This window comes from Populus trichocarpa, chromosome 11 (assembly GCF_000002775.5).
Source record: "Populus trichocarpa isolate Nisqually-1 chromosome 11, P.trichocarpa_v4.1, whole genome shotgun sequence".
Taxonomy (NCBI): domain Eukaryota; kingdom Viridiplantae; phylum Streptophyta; class Magnoliopsida; order Malpighiales; family Salicaceae; genus Populus; species Populus trichocarpa.
The window spans coordinates 11,283,934-11,305,298 of NC_037295.2; the positions used below are offsets into that span (position 1 = coordinate 11,283,934).

General features: G+C 34.8%; 1 protein-coding gene and 1 long non-coding RNA gene across 2 annotated transcripts; one reads left to right on the plus strand and one right to left on the minus strand.

The window, feature by feature from the left end:
- Nucleotides 1-17,765: 17,765 nt before the first annotated feature.
- Nucleotides 17,766-18,661, plus strand: LOC112323352 (uncharacterized). The gene is made up of 2 exons (XR_002976787.2): nucleotides 17,766-18,010; nucleotides 18,366-18,661. It is a non-coding gene; the product is annotated as an uncharacterized LOC112323352 (long non-coding RNA).
- A 389-nt stretch (nucleotides 18,662-19,050) lies between these two features.
- LOC112329114 (uncharacterized mitochondrial protein AtMg00810-like) lies at nucleotides 19,051-19,614 on the minus strand. The gene has a single exon (XM_024611616.1). The coding sequence runs from the start codon at nucleotides 19,612-19,614 to the stop codon at nucleotides 19,051-19,053; it is 564 nt and encodes a 187-aa protein (XP_024467384.1).
- Between the last annotated feature and the right edge of the window lie 1,751 nt (nucleotides 19,615-21,365).

The window sequence follows — 21,365 nt, forward strand, 5'->3', positions numbered from 1 at the left end:
TCAACACTTAGTATCATAGCTCCATCGCAGGGGGCCTGATTGTGAGTGTGTGTGGAAAGAAATTGCAATTCTTTTTTAGAGTAAAGGAGTCAAATAGAATGGCAGAGAGCAATAGCAATGGTTTTGTGTAGCCGGCCATTCCTAAATTTAACGAACATTACGATCATTGGGCGATGTTGATGGAGAACTTTCTCCGTTCTAAGGAATATTGGGATCTCATAGAGAATGGGATTTTGGTGGTGGTGACATAAGGGACTGGGCTAAGATCTGACTCTACAGTGGTGGCAATAGAAGCACAACGCAAATCGATCGAGGACTAGGCAATAACATAACGTAAATTGATCGAAGGGTAGAAGTTGAAGGACTTAAATGTAAAGAATTATCTTTTTCAAGCTATAGATTGGAATATCATGGAGACTATACTCGACAAAGACACATCAAAGAGTATTTGGGACTCCATGAAACAGAAATACCAAGGCTCTACCAAGGTGAAGAGGGCATAGTTGCAAGCATTTTGGAGGGACTTGGAGACTCTTCACATGGAGGGAGAGATTGTTAAAAATTTCTTTGCTTGTACTTTCATTATAGCCAACAAAATGAAGGCTCATGGTGAGAAAATGAGCCAAACCATCATCAATGAGAAATTTTTGAGGTTCATGACTTTAAAATTTGATTATGTGGCTTGCTCCATTGAAGAATCTAATGATTTGAACACACTGACCGTTGACGAGCTGTAGAGTAGTTTATTGGTCCATGAACAAAGAATGATTGGCCATCAAGGAGAGGAGCAGGCTCTCAAGGTCACTCATGAAGACAACACTAGTAAAGGAAGAGGTCGAGAGTGTGTTCAGAGAAAGAGGAAGAGGTTGTGACAGACAATCTTTCAACAAGGCCACTATCAAGTGCTTTAAGTGTCACAAATTAGGACACTTTTAGTATGAGTGTCCCAGTTAGGAGAAGAGAGCCAACTACGTAGAACTAGATGAAGGAAAAGAGTTGCTTTTAATGTCCTATGTAGAGCATAACCATGCTAAAAGAGAAGAGGTCTAGTTCCTTGATTCAGGATATAGTAATCATATGAGTGGGAATAAATAATGGTTCTTGGATTTAGATGTTCAATTCAGGCAAACTGTGAAACTAGGCAACATCTCAAGGATGGTAGTTGTGGGGAAAGGAAACGTTCGAATGCAAGTGAATGGAATCACTAAGGTAATTTCTAAGGTCTATTACATTCCTGAGTTGAAAATAACTTGTTACGTATAGAGGAGTTTCAAGAAAAAATGTGGCAATTCTGATTCAACATGGGGAGTGCAAAGTTTTTCATCCTAGTAAGGGTTTAATTATTCAGTCCGAGATGAGCTCGAACAGGATGTTTGTTGTGCTCGCAATGATGATGCCTAAAGATACTACTTGTTTTCAAGCTGTGACAGAGAATGAGAGTTATTTATGGCACTGTAGATTCAGACATTTGAGCTTTAAAGAGTTGAGAACCCTTCTATACAAAAAGATGGTCAGTGGTTTGCCTTCTCTAAAAACTTCTGGAAAGTTATGCACAACGTGTTTGGTTGGAAAACAGCACAGGGAATCCATTCCAAAAAGAAGTCTATAGAGGGCATCACAAAAGCTAGAACTAGTACATGCCGATATATGTGGACCTATAAAGCCTACATCAAACAACAACAAGAGGTATTTCTTGAATTTTATCGATGACTTTAGTCGTAAGACTTGGATTTACTTCTTGCATGAAAAATCAGAAGCTTTTACCATGTTTAGAAGTTATAAAGCTTGCGTTGAAAAGGAAACATGTGCCTACCTTACATGTTTGAGGACTGACTGAGGTGGTGAGTTCACTTCAAATGAGTTTGGGGAGTTTTGTAAGGCAAATAGCATAATCAGGCAATTAACCATAACCTAGACTCAGCAAAACAAAGTTACCGAGAGGAAGAATAGGACTGTGATGAATTTGGTGCGATGTATGCTTATCGAGAAGCAGGTTCCCAAGGCTTTCTAGCTAGAAGCTATGCGATGGTTGTGCATGTCCTCAACAAGTGCCCTACTTTAGCTGTGCAAAATAGAACTCCAGATGAAGCATAGAGTGATATGAAGTCTATAGTAGAGTATTTTAGAGTTTTTGGGTGCTTAGCTCATGTGCACATACCAGACCAAAAAAGAATCAAGTTGGATGACAAAAGCATTCGGTGTGTTTTATTAGGAGTGGACGATGAATCGAAAGCTTATAGATTGTTTGATCTAGTCTCTAAGAAGATAATTGTTAGTAGGGATGTTGTTTTTTAGGAGAATGAGGGCTAGAATTGTGACATAAGCAGGGAAGAAATGGCATTGGATGTATTAAAATGGGGTGATAGTGAAGAAGAAGATGATGAAGTTGAGAATGTTAGGGAACTTGGAGCAAAAGTTAATGAGAATGAAGAAGCTGGCTCAAATGGTACAAATGAAGCTGGTTCAAGTGGCACTAGCTTACCTTTTGGTGAGTCACCTGATGAGAATTCCTCAGGTCCAGTTGAGGGAGGGCAAGACGAGTTTCCACTTTGGATGCAAGATTATGAAACTGGTGAGAGATTGATAGAAGAAGAAGACTTGTGTGCCATGATGATTCTCATAGAAGCTGTGAAGAGTAAGAAATGGAGAGATGCCATGAATGCAGAGATTGATGCTATTGAGCGTAATAAAACATGGGCTCTGACTATCCTACCTGAAGGAGTAAAGATCATTGGAGTTAAATGGATTTTTAAAACAAAACTCAATAAAGGTGGTGAGATATACAACTATAAAGCTAGACTTGTGGCAAAAGGATATGCATAACAATATGGGATTGATTACATAGAAGTTTATGCTCTAATTGCAAGACTAGATACCATATGTTTGGTAATTGCCTTAGCAGCTCAAGAAGGTTAGAGTATTTTTCAGCTTGATCTGAAGAGCACATTTCTGCATGGTGAGCTTAGTGAGGAAGTGTTTGTCCAACAACCTTAGGGATATGAGAAGAAAGGCAACGAACACAAGGTTTATAAGCTGAATAAGACACTGTATGGTCTCAAACAAGCTCCACAAGCTTGGTACAACAAAATTGAGATCTATTTTGCTAAAGAAAGCTTCAAAAAGTCAAAGGAATTAGGTAAGTTTTTAATTACCAGTCTTTATGTTGATGATTTAATTTTTACTGGGAATGGCAAGAGCATGTGTGAAGAGTTTAAGAAGTTGATGATGTTGGAATTTGACATGTCTGACTTAGGAAAATGAGATATTTTCTAGGGATTGAAGTACTACAAAATTATAATGGGATTTATGTGTGTCAAAGAAAGTATGCTCATGAAGTTTTAGAAAGATTTGGCATAGACAGAAGTAACTTGGTGAAGAATCCCATAGTTTCAAGTTGCAAATTATCAAAGGACGAGAAGGGAGCTAAAGTTGATACAAGTGTGTTTAAACAGGTGGTTGGCAGTCTTATGTATTTAACTGCAACCAGACCTGATTTGATGTATGGTGTGAGTCTTATCAGCAAGTTCGTGTTGTGTCCTATAGAGCAACACTGGTTGGCAACAAAAAGATTACTTAGATATTTGAAGTGAATGACTGATCTGAGGATTTTTTACAAGATAGGAGGTTGTAAGCAACTCACAGCCTATTCAGATAGTGATTTTGCTGGAGATGTAGATGATAGCAAGAGTACTTTGGGGTATGTATTCATGTTTAGTTCTGGAGCGATGTCGTGGTCATCCAAAAATATATAGCTTGTGGTTAGCTTATCCACCACTAAAGCCGAGTACATCGTTGCTACCTTGTGCTCTTGTCAATGTATTTGGTTAAGAAGAGTTTTAGAGAAACTTGGTTATGTGCAGGAGAAATGCTCTACAATTCTATGCTTTACAATTCTGTGTGATAACAGTTCAAGTATAAAACTCTCTAAGAATCATGTTCTTCACGGCAGAAGCAAACACATTGAGATCATGTTTCATTTTCTTTGTGAATTGGTAAGAGATGGTATGGTTGATTTGAGTCATTGTAATACTCAAGACCACCTAGCTGACATTATGATTAAGCCGCTCAAATTGGAGGTGTTTTTGAAGCTTTATAGTTTGTTAGGCGTGTGTGAAGTTTCTAATATAAACTGAATGCATTCTGTATAAATTTTAGGGGGGGATGATAGACTGTTAGAGGTTACAATTTATTATTCTAATCTTTTTGTTAATTAGTCTGTTAATAAGTTCTATTCTTTAGGGACTAGTTGTTTATGTTTTGATGAATTCCTCTTAGTCTAATATTGACACAACCAAAAGATTGATGTCTTCTCCCAAGTGCAGGAGTGTCGAAGTAATAAATAACCCGGGAAGACCGGGGTCGAACCACAGGAAGGTTAACTATATAAATTATAAACAACAACAACAACAACAATAATAAGTTAAGAGAGCTTTGAGATGTGATATTGATGTAAGGATTAAACAAGGATAAAATAATTGTCAAGGTTAGAGGATCTACTAATGGTATTTCAAACAAGTATAGTATAAACTCTTATTATTCAACTAGAAACCACACACAAAGGAGGTTCCAATCAGATTATAAATTGTTAACATGATTACATTAGTTATCTCATTCGAATAATGCTAATACTTGTAAATGTTGTCAGGCATTCATGATTATAACTTATGTTAACAACAAATCAAGTTCCTTTCATAGCAAAGGTGTCGGTTATACGATACGGTTGGGCTATAAAAGTGCCAAGTATTTGTTGTACCAAGGGTTATACAACATAAATCTAGATTAACCATTTAACAAGCAACGTATTAAAAGTGAACAAGAGAACAAATATAAAACATGTTAGTATCAAACATTAAGGTCCATGTTGAGTTTATATTATACTTATTCTTACACCATTAGTGTAATCTTTTCACCTTGACATGATAAACTTAGCTAAACATAATGAAAGAGAGAAACATAAATAAACAAGGAAAGGAAATGAAAAGCATAAGCAAGAGATTAATATAAGCAAAACTTAAGCATTACAAAATATAAAGAGAGAGCAAGAGCATGATCTTGATCTGAAAACCAAGATGCCTAAATACATGGTAAATGCCTCCTTTTATAGGCCAAAATTCGGAACTATTGATTTGTTGACTAATTGTTTAGTGGGTGACCACATCTTGACTTGGTGATAATCCTTATCTTCTTGTCTGCCAAAAACGTCATTGATAACGTCATAATTTGAACAGACTTAAATCATGAAAGTTCTAGGAAATTGTCTCAACTTTCTAGGAAAAAATAGTTGAGGTCATTTAGACTTCTAGAACTCGAGATATAGGCTAAACACTGAACAGTGTCTGAGCTGCAGGATAGATTCAGACTTCTCTGTTGTTGCTACAGTTTGGAGTTGAAAACGGCCTTTTTAAATCTTGGACTCCCCATAAAAGTTTTAGGCCTATGTCTTAGCTTTCCATCCATATAAGGCAGACCTAAATCCAAGATCTACAACTCTAGATATGACCCGATGACCGAACAGTGTTCTAGTTTGGACTGAACCACCATCTCTTTTCTAAATTTGGCCCTCTCTTTGTCCTTTCAATTTTCGTACTTAAACTCATCAATCAATCCTTTCATTTATGTGATAGGCCTGCATTTAAGATGAATATTTACCATAAATTAAAGGTATCTTATGGTATCAGACTTGTTATTATAAAACATGCTTTAGTTAAGGAGTTATTGATACTTCAAGTGCAAAATGATGATATAAAACCTTGATAAAAATGCACTTTTAAGTACTAATCACACCCCCCAACCAACTTATTTCTAGTCCCTAGTAATCAAAGCGTTAAAATAGAAAAACAATTTGCAAATTCCACAAAGCAAGACATTCATCATTCAACTTCCATTAATCTATCCAGATAAACAAACTCTCATTAAATTTATATATCTGCTCAATACCTCTTAAACAAAATATTAATAAACCTTCCTTTTTATGTACTCAATGTATGAAAACATAGATGATAGGGCTTTTATTGGAAGAAAACAATATTCTGTTCTAATGTTTAAAGTTAACTTCCTTGGGTTGAGATTATTATCTTTTTTTTTGTTTTTCTTTTTTCTTTTTTTCTTTTTTAAATATATATACATATAACTTAAAACACAATGCATCTTTAACCCATGTAACAAGCTTTCGGCTAATGACTCCCAGACCAGTTGGTCTTAGGGCATTAGTTGTTGAGACACCCCTACGAGCTTAGTAACTCGGGTTGCAGATACTAATACGTAGATAGTGCAATGTTTGATTCCCTTAAGCTTTTCTTCTTAACCCATGTAACAAGCTTTGGGCCAATAGCTCCCAAGTCAGTTGACTTTAAGGTATTAGGTGTTAAAATACCCCTTCAGGCTTAATTGTTTAAGTTAGGGAGGCTACGAAACCAAACTTATCTACGTTTTTATTATCATCAATATTATCAAATTTTTTTTTTTTTTGCAAATTATATACTATCCCTTTCCTTTAGTTGTTACCTTTAACAAAAGAACATAAATAATGTAATAATCCAATGTGCAACCCATAATCATATGTTAGAGTGTGTGTGTGAAAATAAAGGTTTAAGAATACTTGTTAAATGAGTCTATGAGCAGAATCAAGTGATAACAATGCGAGAGTTTGTAAACCTGAATATTTCAAGAAGTATTCTGATAGACCTTGATAAGACTATTTACTAAGATGCATCTCAAGAGTCAATAAAATTCCTCCTTACTCTGCCATCCTAATAATAGTTTTGTCAAATGGTTTTAATAATAGCAAAAAAAGTTAGTAAGTGTTTTTTTTAATTGTCAACTACTACTCTCTCCCCCCAACCAGAACGAGACATTGTCCTCAATGTCATAAGGTAGAAAGATAGAGTATAGAAGACATCATCTGAAATAACGAACACTGACAAACTTGAAACACACTTGAACAAATATAAGAGATAACAAAACAGAAAATATTATGCTATTAATAAAACCAAAAGACACAAATTTTTACAAACTAAGACTCAAATCGTAGTTGTGATTGTGGCTCACATCTTCCCTTGGTTTTACGTACAAGAACGGCTTAAACGCCCTCTATGGGTCGGGGATAGGCTTCCCATCCAGTTTTCTTAAAAACTAGCAAACAGGGTCTTTTATAGTCAGATTCCCAAGACTAAGTCGATCATGTTCTTTATGGAATTGTGGCCTTAAATCATGAATTGCATTATGCACATCTCCACTAGGATGCGTCTCAAGAGTCAATATAAGATTATCTAAAGACCCCCTTACTCAGGCCATCGTTAATGAATTGTATTTTATCTTCACGGTTTATAGATACCATTCCTAAAGAACGACATTGTGCATTACAAGTCCATCTGGCATATCGATGATAGACTTTCAGTCGTTCTGCACGATGTTTCTTTGCAAAGGTGCTTTTACCTATTCCAGGCATGTATGAAATGAAAGAATTGGAAGACTCACCTGATAATCGAACCTTTGCTTCAATCAACCAATGAATATCTTCAGGAATTCCATGATTCATTAACAACCTCAATCTTGCACACCTAGCTCGGTAAATTTTTGTAATCGCATTTTGAGGCAAAGCGGGAAAATACTTTTTCAATTTTTCAAGAGTGGTGTCCATTTTTTAGATGAGAAGTGGAAAAAATGCAAAAAAAAAAGGAACAAGAAATTGAAAAAATATATACACAAATATCAGTTATCATGGGAAACTGAAAGAACCGACTTAAGAGTCACGGAGTACCGTTATCCGCCATTTGACCGGGGTGAGAGAGACTAGCAAAACAAGAGTCATACCAAAAAAAAACACAAAAATAATGTGAGAAAAACAAAATAATCAACCTTTATCTACAAGATCATTCAAACCAATAGATTCATTTTCACTAGGAAAATTATCAAAGTAAGCTTTCAAACGATGTCCATTTACCTTAAAAACATTATCATTCTTTGGATTCTCAATATCAAAGGCCCTATAAGGATACAAATGTTTCACAATAAATGGACCGCTTCATCTTGATCTTAGCTTTCCAGGAAATAAATGGAGTCGAGAATTATAAAGCAAAACGTTTTGACTAGTATCAACTTTTTGACAATTTTCACAAGTTTTGCAGAATGCATACGTGTCCTTGAACATGGTGGGCCAATAAAATCCATTTTGTAAGATTTTTGCAGTCGTCTTTTTTGACGAGAAATGACTCCCATATGCCTCAGAATGACAAAGTTTAATGACACTACTTACCTCATTATCCGCAATGCATCTTTGAAATATTTGATCAGGACAATATTTGAATAAGTAGGGGTCATCCCAATAAAAGTTCTTCACTTCGTTCAAAAACTTTCCTTTGTCTTCGGTACTCCAATGAGCTGGCAAATCTCCTGAAGCAAGAAAATTGATATTTTTAGCAAACCAAGGCATTAAACTAAGAGAAAGTAAGGATTCTTCAGGAAAGTAATCATCGATTGGTGTGATGTCAGATGTCGAATCTGTTGTCAATCTTGACAAATGATCTGCGACAACATTTTCAGTGCCTTTTTCATCCGTGATTTCTTCCTGAGAATAAATCATTTGCCATTCTTTAGATTCATCAAACTCAGTTTTACTCAAGGTAGATTCAAATTGATTATGAACTAATTCTTCAATAAGATCTACTTCTTGTAAATCATTATCATCTCCAGGTTGCTTGCAAATGTTAAAAATATTCTTCTCCAATGTCATGTTTCCAAATGATAGCTTCATCAGTCCATTCCTACAATTAATCAATGCATTAGAAGTTGCAAGAAACGGGCGTCTTAAAATAACAGGAAATGAATTACATGCTTTAACAGGTTGTGTGTCCAAGACAATAAAATCCACAGGATAAATGAATTTATCAACTTGTACTAACACATCTTCAACTATTCCTCTAGGCACTTTTACAGATCTATCAGCAAGTAAAAGAGTTACAGAAGTTGGTTTTAACTTGCCTAGATTGAGACTTTGAAAAATCAAATATGGAAGTAAATTCACACTAGCTCCAAGATCAAGTAAAGCTCTTTCAATTTTATGTTCTCCAATAAAGCAAGAAATTGTAGGACAACCAGGGTCTTTATATTTCAAAGCATTATTGTTCTGAAGAATGGCACTTGCTTGTTCGGCTAAAAAGGCTTTCTTTTTCACATTCATTTTTCTCTTCACAGTGCACAGATCTTTCAAAAATTTAGCATAAGAAGGTACCTGTTTAATAGCATCCAACAAAGGTATATTGATCCTTACTTGCTTGAAAGTTTCAAAGATTTCAGAGTTGTGATTGACTTTCCTTTGTTTGGTCATGGCATGAGGAAATAGAAGTGCTGGTGGGGAATCAGTCTTTTCTTTTCAATGTTCAGATTCAACCCCTTCCTTACCCTCAGGAGATTGACTCGTCATCTTTCTCACAAGGTTCAAGAATGAGTTTTTCAATAACCTTACCACTGTGAAGAGTGATGACTGATTTGGCTTAATCCATGTGTTGGCTTCCAGAACTACTTGCATTCACATTGTATTGCCCATTTGGATTTTGCTGTGGTTGAGATGAAAACTTACCTTTCTCTTGAAAACTAAGAGCAAATGTCAATTTTACAAGAGTATCTTTAAAATCTGTCATGCTTTGAGCAAGTTGAGTGTTGATTGTCGCTTGCTTCTCAATGAATGCATGCATGCAATGTTTCCTCAAGATTTCTTCTAAGAGGTGGAGCATAAAGAGGTGCATATCCATGAGAATTTTAAAAATTATGGTGTGCTTAAAATGGTGGTTGTGAAGTTTGTACATTATTATTATCACTCTTCCAACTGAAATTTGGGTGATTTCTCCAACCAGGGTTGTATGTTTGCGAGTATGGGTTATGATTGGGCCTTTGGAAACTGTTTAAAGCATGGGCTTGTTCATGGAGACATTCCTTAAAAAAAGGCAAAGTTGGACAGTTATTGGTTGAATGTTCATTAGTTTCACAAATTTGACACACAATGTCTTGAACAGATTTTAGTTGACCACTCTTTTTTAATTCTAGTGCCTCGACTTTTCTAGCTAAAGATGCAAACTTGGCTTGGAGGTCATGATCTTCCCTAAGGTTATACATACCTCCACTAGATGTATGAGGTTGGGTTTTACTTAGTGCCTCATAAGTGCCTATAGGTCCTAATTTTGCGCATTTTCAGCGAGCAAGTCTAGGTATTCCATTGTTTCATTAGGGTCTTTATCCTCAAAAGTTCCATTGCACATCAATTCAACAATTTGCCTACCTCTAGCAGTTAACCCTTCATAAAAATATGAAACCAATCTCCATGTTTCAAAACCATGATGAGGGCAAGTATTAAGTAAGTCTCGATACCTATCCCAACATTGGTAAAATGTTTCTCCTGGTTTTTTAGTGAAAATAATGATTTTTCTTTTGAAAGAGTTTGTTTTGTGAGACGGAAAAAACTTTTTTAAAAATTGTTGTTGCATTTCATCCCAAACACGAATGGATCCAAGTCTCAAATTTTGTAACCATGTTTTAGCTTTATCTTTTAATGAAAAGGGAACAAGCTTTAACCTGATGGTGTTCATGCTACAATTTGAGTCATTATAGATGTTACAGACCTCCTCAAATTCCCTTAAATGCAAGTATAGATTTTCTAAATCTAAGCCATAAAAAGAAGGTAAAAGTTGAATAATTTCTGGCTTAAAATTAAAATGAGATGCATCAGGAGGAAAAACTATGCATGAGGGTGCACTTGTTCTTGTGGGATTCATTTGGTCTCTAAGTGTTCTAACTCGGTTATTCTCATTATTATCATTATGAAGCAACTGGTTATCTTCTTCGGCCATATTTTCTAAAAATGATGAGGATACCCTACAAAGTCTACCACTTAATGTACGTGACCAAACTCTCATGCACGTGTAGGAAGAGAATAAAAGGAAGAAAAGAAAAGAAAAAGAAACAAAAGAAAAGAAAAGAAAAGAAACAAAAGTTAGATAAAATGAAAAGTGAAAAGAGAAAATAAAATAAATACTATAATTTGTACAAGAATTTACCTCCCCGGCAACGGTGCCAAAAACTTGACACGACCAAAAGATTGATGTCTTCTCCCAAGTGCAGGACTATCGAAGTAATAAATAACCCGGTAAGACCGGGGTCGAACCATATGGAGGTTAACTATATAAATTATAAATAACAACAACAACAACAACAACAATAATAATAAGTTAAAGAGAGTTTTGAGATGTGATATTGATGTAAGGATTAAACAAGGATAAAATAATTGTCAAGGTTAGAGGATCCATTAATGGTATTTCAAACAAGTATAGTATAAACTCTTATTATTCAACTAGTAACCACACACAAAGGAGGTTCTAATCAGATTATAAATTGTTAACATGATTACTTAAGTGTTTATCCACACTTGCTGCCAAAGACAAGTGAGCTGCTCGTATCTTTGGGAGCTAATGTGGCCTACTCGGGTCACCGTTGATTACGGAAGAGATGCGTCGATAATAATATTTTTTTTATTACCAACGGATTTACCAAGGGATATATCGACGGAAATTCCAACCACTACAACCCATTCAGCCACTCATCCAAACACAAACAAATATTCAGCCAACACTCCAAACAAATCAGACCATTCGACCACTACACAAAACACCCAAATCTAGCCAAGATGGAGGTAAGACAAGAGGAGTGACGAAAGTCAGGAAGGGTGATGAGAATTGTGTGGAAAAACTAAAGAAACAAACCAATTTTTATGCTAGGGAGGGTGAGGTCAGATCTGTATTTTTCACTAATAAGCCAATGATTACATTAGTTATCTCATTCGAATAATGCTAATACTTGTAAATGTTGTTAGACACTCATGATTATAACTTATGTTAACAACAAATCAAGTTCCTTTCATAGCACAGGTGTCATTTATACCATACGGTTGGGCTATGAAAGTGCCAAGTATTTGTTGTACCAAGGGTTATACAACATAAATTTAGATTAGCCATTTAACAAGCAACGTATTAAAAGTGAACAAGATAACAAATATAAAACATGTTAGTATCAAACATTAAGGTCCATGTTGAGTTTATATTATACTTATTCTTACACCATTAGTGTAACCTTTTCACCTTGACATGATAAACTTAGCTAAACATAATGAAAGATAGAAACATAAATAAACAAGGAAAGGAAATGAAAAGCATAAGCAAAAGATTAATATAAGCAAAACTTAAGCATTACAAAATATAAAGAGAGAGCAAGAGCATGATCTTGATCTAAAAACCAAGATGCCTAAATACATGGCAAATGCCTCCTTTTATAGGCCAAAATTCAGAACTATTGATTTGTTGACTAATTGTTGAGTGGGTGGCCACATCTTGACTTGGTGACAATCCTTATCTTCTTGTCTGCCAAAAACATCATTGATAACATCATAATTTGAACAGACTTAAATCATGAAGGTTCTAGGAAATTGTCTCAGCTTTTTAGGAAAAAATAGTTGAGGTCATTTGGATTTCTAGAACTCGAGATATGTGCTGAACACTGAATAGTGTCTGGGCTGCAGGACAGATTCAGACTTCTCTGTTGTTGCTACAATTTGGACTTGAAAACGGCCTTTTGAAATCTTGGACTCCTCATGAAACTTTTAGGCCTATGTCTTAGCTTTCCATCCATATAAGGAAGACCTAAATCCAAGATCTATAGCTCCAGATATGACCCCATGACCGAACAGTGTTCTAGTTTGGACTCAACCAGCATCTCTTTTCTAAGTTTGGCCCTCTCTTTGTCCTTTCAATTTCCGTACTTAAACTTATCAATCAATCCTTTCATTTATGTGATAGACCTATATTTAAGATGAACATTTACCATAAACTAAAGGTATCTTATGTGTTTCGATGTCGCGGTCGCACAAATTAATTATCGTAGCTTAAAACACAACACACAAGATAGTATAGAGCAAGCAAGGGGTCGATCCCACGAGGAAGATTTTGTTCAGATTTTTATGCTATATGTTATGCTATTGGGGGGGGGTTTGATTTGTGATGATCTAAAATATAGAAGAAATTAAACTAGCAAACAAAATCAATTGAAACCGAAATTTATCAAGAAAACAAACTTTGGTCGCAAGCACACATCCACCAATGAAAATTAGAACCGATCCTTGAAACGAAAATTGCAGTTTATGTTCTGAAATTTTATCTTTTCTTAATGTTGATTAATTAACGGATCCGCCGTATAACTAATCATAACCAACAAACAATTAAAGTGTCCGCACTAATGATTCAATTTAATGGCAGCTTTAAGAACTAGATAATTTCATCAAGATGAACATACAAGCTGTCCGCAGCTTGTGTCACTTTGTTCAAATGTTCTCCCTAAGTTCAATAATGTAGTTCCGCCACAATTATCAAGCTTAGTTGCTTCACAAGTTCGTATATCACAACTCCAGTTTTGATATTAAACTTAGTAATAGATTGTTCACAACAATAACTTAGAGTCTGCTCTAGCAATCATCAACAACAATCATAGGAAATATGCATAGGAAAACAATCATACTCATTCATAACATAAACTGAAAATAAAAGGAAGAATAAATCTCACGGTTCTTGAAATCCGAAGGTTTGTTGTGTCCTTGCAACCAAGAAAAGAGCTTAGCCTTGCATATTTATGGAACAACTACTTCTAAGATTGAAGAGAGCATGATTTTTGGGTTTGTAGAGGAGAGAATTTGTGTTTATTCTCTACTGGCTGCTGCCTCCTTCTGCTCTCCCTCTTTTCTGCTGGCTGCCAGCCCCTTCTCTCTTTCTTTTTATATGCTAAGAAACCCTAGTCTCTATTTTACAAAATAGTCATCCCTTAAGTTGGCAGCTTACATTTAAGTACTTCAATAACTATTTTCCCTAAAAATGAGAAATAGTCTTGCATGAAATCTTCAAGCTCTGATTTAGAGGAGCTAAATTGCTGATATAAAAACTTGGATGTCGGTTTAGATGCTTCGGAATGTAATTTGGACTCATTTCTTCACGAAACCTGTTTGCTGGCAGAATTCAGTTGTCACCTTTGAAAACTCTTATCTCCCTCATATGACATCGTTTTTGGCTGAAATTTGGATTTTGGATAGGTCTTTGAATTAGGAATCCAAGAAAATTGAGTTTGCATCAATTGGACTTCTGTAGCTCCAGATATTAAATTTTGAATGACAAAAGGTCAACACTGGCAGAATGCAAGATTTGACTTTGCAGGATGTGATTTCCATGATCTTTCTTTTTTTATTTTTCTTGCATTACATTTCAAGAAAGGTATGGATGTTAGCTTTTTAGTGCCACTATAATCACTTCATTTCGATCTCTAGAACTCACGCTCTGCACAATACATCGACTGAACATCAAATCTACCAATTACCTCCAATTTACTCTTTTTTGCATCTTTCATCCAAAAGTGCCTTCAAAACATAAAATAAAGAATATCAAGGCATTTTATATATAAAAAATGGACAAAATATTAGATAGATGTAGGTGAAACTATCGAATAATATGATTATATCATTATGATATCAGACTTGTGATTATAAAACATGCTTTAGTACAGAAGCTTGTATCTTGACGGGAACTGGTTCAATAGAAATTTGCTATGCCCTTTCAGCGTGTTCTCCTCCTTGCAAAGCCAAGCCAAAGTCTGTGACTTTTGGAGGAGCTAGGGAGAACAAAAATTTGAAGATACGGGCTTGCATCGATCATACAGATGCTGACTACCAATGAGAGTGAGATTAAGTTGGGAGTGTATGACAACGATAGTTTGATAGCATATGATATTTGTCAAAATTTCCATCAGTTTATATATGTATGGTTACTGTTAAAGGATAAAAAAACAAAAACAATGAAAATAAAAATATAGAGAGATAGAAATAAAGATAGAAATAGAAATATAAAAATAAATTTGTCTTGAATAATTTTGGAGTGAATTTTTGTATTTTCAAAACATGAAATACATAGAGGATATATTTTCAAAGATAATATTTTTTATTTTTTACTTTTAAAATATCATTGTAAAAAACTATCAATTTCAAAATTGTCCAACTAAGACATGTTTGGATAAAAATAGTTATTATCATAATTTTAAAACTCAACTTGAAGATCAATTTGGGGCAAAGTTTAAATCATTAGTCAATGTCTAGGTCACGAGTCAGGTTGACCCGAGTCAACATAAGAATAAAAGTTGTTATTATCATAGTTCTAAAACTCAATTCGAAGGTTGATCTATGACAAGGCTCGGTTCACGAGTGTGGTTGACCGTTGATCAGAGTCAATATAATGACAAAAATGGTTATTATCATAGTTTTAAAATTTAATTGGGATCAACCTAGGGTAAGACTCAGGTCACGTTTCGAGAGGGTCAATTCAAGTTAACTCAAGTCAACATAAGAATAAAAATAGTTATTAACATAGTTTTAAAATCCGACTCGAGGTCAACCTAGAGCAAGGCTAGGGTCACGAATCGAAAGGGTCAACTCGAGATTGACCTAGGTCAATGTAATGATAGAAGTTATTATTAAAATAGTTTTACAACCTGACTCAGGGATCGACTAAGGCAAGGCCTAGGTCAAGTGTCGAGAGGGTCAACCCGGATTGACCTGAGTAAATGCATGGATAAAAATTATTATTATCATAATTTTAAAACTCGACACAAGAGTCAACCCAAGGCAAGGTTCGGGTTACGAGTCGGGAGGGTTAACTTGGTTGACTCAAAAATTTCTTAAAAAAATCAAAGGATTTTTTACCTATATTTTATCCAGGGTTGCCCGGTTGCCCCGAAGTTTTGACTGGATTAGATCGACTTGATCATTACTCTATTTTTTTTTTTTTTATGATTCTCTCTTCTTCTTTTTTTTATCTTTTCTCCACTATTTTTGTTTTTGTCCTGGAATAAAAACCAAACAGTAGCCAGAAAGGAATGCCACTGAGAAATTTGTCATTTCAAGGTTGTAGAGAGGTCCAAGGAGAAGGGGTACTCAAAACAATAATGTAGACATTGGAGTAAATCCTTGGATTGAAGACATTGATCTTGCAAGAACACCGTCGTACAATTCAGGGATGGCTGATGGATAATATCAAAGGCAAGGCCAGAATGGATAGACTTAACTTGAAACGGATACATATTTGTTCAAGGACGTGCCATTTATTAAGCCAAAAAGTGTCAGGATTTTCTTTCGTGGGCAAGAATACGTAGGTAAATATTTGAACCTTAAAATTACAGTGTCCACGTTGGTTTAGAGAACTGGATGTTTTCTAACCTATATTGTCCTCGAACTTAGACAAACCAAATGACACAGACAAGAGGTAAGGATAAATGAGTTTGTTATATATTAAAAATTTTAAAGACTAAAAATATTACAAATTTATTATAATTTTTTATATAAAAATGAAAAAAACAATCCATTCAAATAGGAAAAAAAAAACTAGAAAATGATAATAATAAAGAATAAGAAAATAAAAAAAATATTTATTTTAAAAAAAAAATTCATATCAGTCTTTCGAGTTAGAAGGAACTTATTCTGAGTTTAGTTTTCAATTAAAAATTATTCTCCATCAAGAACATCCTTATGTAGGTGGCTCATTCTATCATGGCTTCCTAACATCTCTATATGGTCATCCCATTGTGAGTCTAATACAATATATTTGTGTGAGCTGCCTCATCGTGGATCCCTAACACTATTTTTGTGTGAGCTACCTCCCTAAGATAATACCTTTAAATGGGTCATCTCATCATGCCACCATCAGGATTTTGAATGATAGTAACTGACACAGAAAAAAAAATAACACCTTAGTTCTCAAACATCTTTTTTTTAGGAGGAACGTCTTCATCCCCTTCTACACAAGCACGTCATGTTCTGCAACTTCTTTCAGCTATGGTTGTTCTGCAACACACAATAAAGTAAAATAATCATTAAGGACCGTTAGGCTTTTTTCCCGTCATGACTATTATGTAACACACAACAAAGCAAAAGCAAAATAATCATTAGGATTTGATATCAATTAAGATAAACGAGAGTAAAGGATAAAGGGGTTTATTACATATCAAAACACTCAAAAATTGAAAATATCACAAGTATAGGAAAATACTTAATTTTATTCATTCATGTCTTCACTTGTGAAAAAGTTATAATTTTTTATATAAAAAAAAACTAAAAAACTCTAATAATACTGAATAAAAAAAATAAACTAGATTCCCTCGAATAGGAGAAAAAACTAGAAACACATCTTCAAAGAAAAGGCTCCTCCGTCACCAAAATCTGTTAATTCCTATTTGGATGAAAGACTGCCCTTCGTAATTCAATATCATTGAGATTCTCCTCCTCGAAACTTCCCTAAATAGACCAAGTTAGAAATCTAGTAAATCCAGTTGAAGAGGTTGTGAGGAATGAAGATAAAGAGTTTTAGAGATGAAGGTACAAAAATATTGATATGGAATCTTTGTGGGCAACATGATTTTTACTCTTTGCATGATCTCATCTATAGGAGTGCATCATTCTTCCTTCTCATATCAAGTTTATTTAGAAAGCCTAACAGTAGAGAACCACAGACGACATTAGAGATTGAAAAGGATTTGCAATATTGACTTAATCATTAGGAGTTTGAATTTTTTCAAAATTAGTAAAAATTTACATTATTATTAACTTTAAAATTTATAAATTATTTAAGATACATACATTAATAAAAATAAAAATTCAATTAAAATAGTATAAAATCACAAGTTTCCATCAATTTCAAGAGATTAATAAAATTATAAATACCCTAGTCAACTCCTCTTTCTCCCACATTAAACCAAAAAAAGCTTTAACCCACTGCTCTCTTTCTCTCTCTCACCGATCACCAGCCGACACTACCGGTACCATATATCTCTCAAAACACCCTTTTTTTTACTCCATCTCCTTCAGTGCTTCTCCTCCCTCTCTGTTAATTATTTCTTGGAATAGTCTCCTTCCTCTAGCAAAGTTATTGTGTCTCACATTCAGGTTTGCCCCTATTCTCTCTCATCTTCTTTGTTTGATATTTTTATTACCAATGAGGATTAGTATAGTGTATTACTGCTCTATGTTCATGGTTTTTTGCTTTATAATGGTGCTTTCATGAATTGCAACTATTGCTCTCACTTTCTTGCATTTAAAGAGATCTTTCTTGTTCAGATTTGTCACTGGATTATGAGGTTTATTGTTTTTCTTGAACACAAGAAAATCTAATGGCTTTCAAGATTAAGAGTAGGGCTTTCTGGTTACATATGCTAACCTGTACAATTTATTTACTGAAGTTCTCTGTCTTCTGGGTTGTAATGCTGCATCTCAAATCATTTTGCTTTTGCTACAATTGCAGATCATTGGACTTGCATTATCATCGCTTGACCCTGATTACATCTATATCCAAGTGGTTGATTAAGAGGTGATTGCTTAGGAAGCCGAAATAGCTTCTCTCTTGTTTAAATGTTTTTCTTGCTTGGCATTTTTTAGTTCCAGATTGACTAGACGTACATTAAGTTTACATTTCAGTTGCCTTTACAAAGTTGTAGTTTGATCACCCTCATTTATTTTGTCGGGGGCATTTTCACTTCCTTCAAAGTTGTATTGTAATAATTGTTTGGTTAATAAATAAAGTAGTCTTCCTTATTCTAAGGGTTTTTCTGTTCTATTTTGAATAGATAATGAAGAATTTTGAGACAGTTATTATGCGGAAACAGAATTCTTAATCGCATTATGTGATAGCAGGGAAATTATGCAACAATAAAAGACAATCTTGCACATAATTTCTCCCATAAATCTTGCTAAGATTATATATTAATAATAAAAACACAATTATATCTACATTAGGTAACAAATAAGTTATATTAAACAATGATATAATGTCTGCGGTATCTTTAATATTCCCTCTCAAGTTGGATGATAGATCCTAGCTTGCTTAATAACAAGTGAAATTGAGTAAAAGGTAAAGCTTTGGTGAACACATCAGCTAGTTGATCATGAGAACGTACATACTAAGGTTGGATAAATTTAGTTTGAACTTGCTAATGTATGTAATGACAATCTACTTTGATGTGCTTGGAGTGTTCGTGAAACACCAGGTTGGATGCAATATGCATAACAACTTGATTATCACAAAACAATATCATAGGAGTAACACTAGGAAATCCAAAATCTGCAAGGTGTTTAAACCATATCAGTTCACAAGTAACAAAGGTCATAGCACAATACTCTGCTTCAGCACTTAAGCGAGCTACGACAGATTGTTTCTTGCTTTTCCGGGACACTAAATTTCCACCAACAAACATGCAATAACTAATGGTAGATCGATGATCGAGAGAATTTCCTACCCAGTCAGAATCAATGTATCCCAAGATGTTATTATGACCATTGCAAGTCATAACAATGTCACGACCAATGGTCTCTTTCAGATATGGTAAGATACATTTTACCATACCAAGATGCTGAACTGTTGGAGCATGCATATATCTTCTAACAAGATTTATAGCAAATGTAATATCCGATCGAGTGATTGTGAAGTAAATTAGTTTACCAACAATCTTCTGATAGTGAGTGTAAGAGGCAAGAGGTTCACTTAAAGAGTCCATTGTTAATTTGTTGTCTAAAGGGTTGGCAATAGGCTTAGTGTGCAACATATCAATATTCTTTAACAGATCAATAATGTACTTACGCTAATTGAGGAAAAATCCTTTACGGGAGGCTACCATTTCAATGCCTAGGAAATACTTTAAGGAGCCAAGGTCTTTAATTGGAAATTGTTGCTGAAGAGATCTTTTAAACTGAGTTATGGAATCACCATTACTCTTTGTTATAATGAGATCGTCCACATATATTAGCACGACTAGTTTATGAGTGGAACCAAGCTGAATAAACAAGGAAGAGTTTGCAGTGCTTCTTGTAAAACCAAGACCTTCAAAAGCAACACTTAATTTAGCATGCCAAGCTCGAGAACTTTGCTTCAGGCCATAAATAGATTTGTGAAGTTTTCAAACTAGTGTAGAGCTTCCACTCTAAGGATGTCCGGGAGGAAGTTTCATGAACACTTCTTTTTCAAGATCTCCATGTAAGAATGCATTGCTTACATCCATTTGGCAGAGAAACCACCCTTGGTTGATAGCAACAGATAGAAGAACTTTGATAGTAGTCATCTTGTCCACGGGAGCAAATATCTCCTTGTAGTCAACACCAAATTTCTAAGTGAAACTTTGAGCCGCGAGATGAGCTTTGTGCCGATCAATTTTCCCATCTGACTTAAATTTTGTCTTGAATATCCAATGACAGCCGACAACCTATTTTCCAGTAGGTAGTGGTACTATACTCCATGTGTGATTTTTAGTAAGAGCTTTCAATTCTTCATTCATGGTCTGTTGCCATACTTTTTATGATTGAGCTTCTTTGAATGTCTTCAGTTCATGAACATTTGATATAGAAGTAAGAAATGCATTATGTGTTGGAGAGAGTCGACGATAAAACATGAACCTAGAAATAGGATACTTCACATTGTAGGTGACATAATCTTGCATTCGAAATAGCGGTTGACGTGTTCGAAGAGAAACTCTTCTAGTAGATGGGAGAACATCAAGAGAACATGGCAATTCTTATATACTGGTATTGTCAAGTTAGAGATTGCTGGAATCAGAGGCAATCTGAAGTTGATTCTGTCGCACAACAACATCACTAGAAACAGATGCAGTCTGAAGCTGATTTTGTTGATCAGTAACAACATTCATGGGATTAGATACAGTTTGAAGCTACGTCTGTCGATCCGAACTAAGAAGAACAGGGTCAGAATTGGGGATAGTAGATGGAAGCTGGTTAGTATTCTCAATATTAGGCAAGGGAAAGAAATCGAGCAAGGTCTCCCCCTAATTTCCTGCAGAAAAATATGGTGTGTCTTCAAGAAATCAAACATCCCTAGATACATATAACTTCTTCAACAAGAGGTCATAGCATTTGTATCCTTTTTTAGTTGTGGAGTAACCTAGAAATATGCATTTGCTAGCTCTAGGATCCAGCTTGTCACGATGTGTAGCTGGTAAGTGCATAAAACAAGTGCAGCCAAACACTTTAATATGAGATACATCTGAAATTTTATTATGCAAAACTTCAAGAGGAGATTTAAAATCCAACACTCGGCTGGGTAAGCGATTTACAAGATAAGTAGCTGTAAGGACTCCATATGACCAAAAACCTTTGGGAACATTCATTTTAAGCATAATAGCTTGAGTTTTTTCAAGGAGATCATGATTTTTACGTTCAGATATCCCGTTTTGTTGAGGTGTGACAACACAGCTAGTCTGATGTAGAATTTCATTAGAACATAAATATTTTGACATGT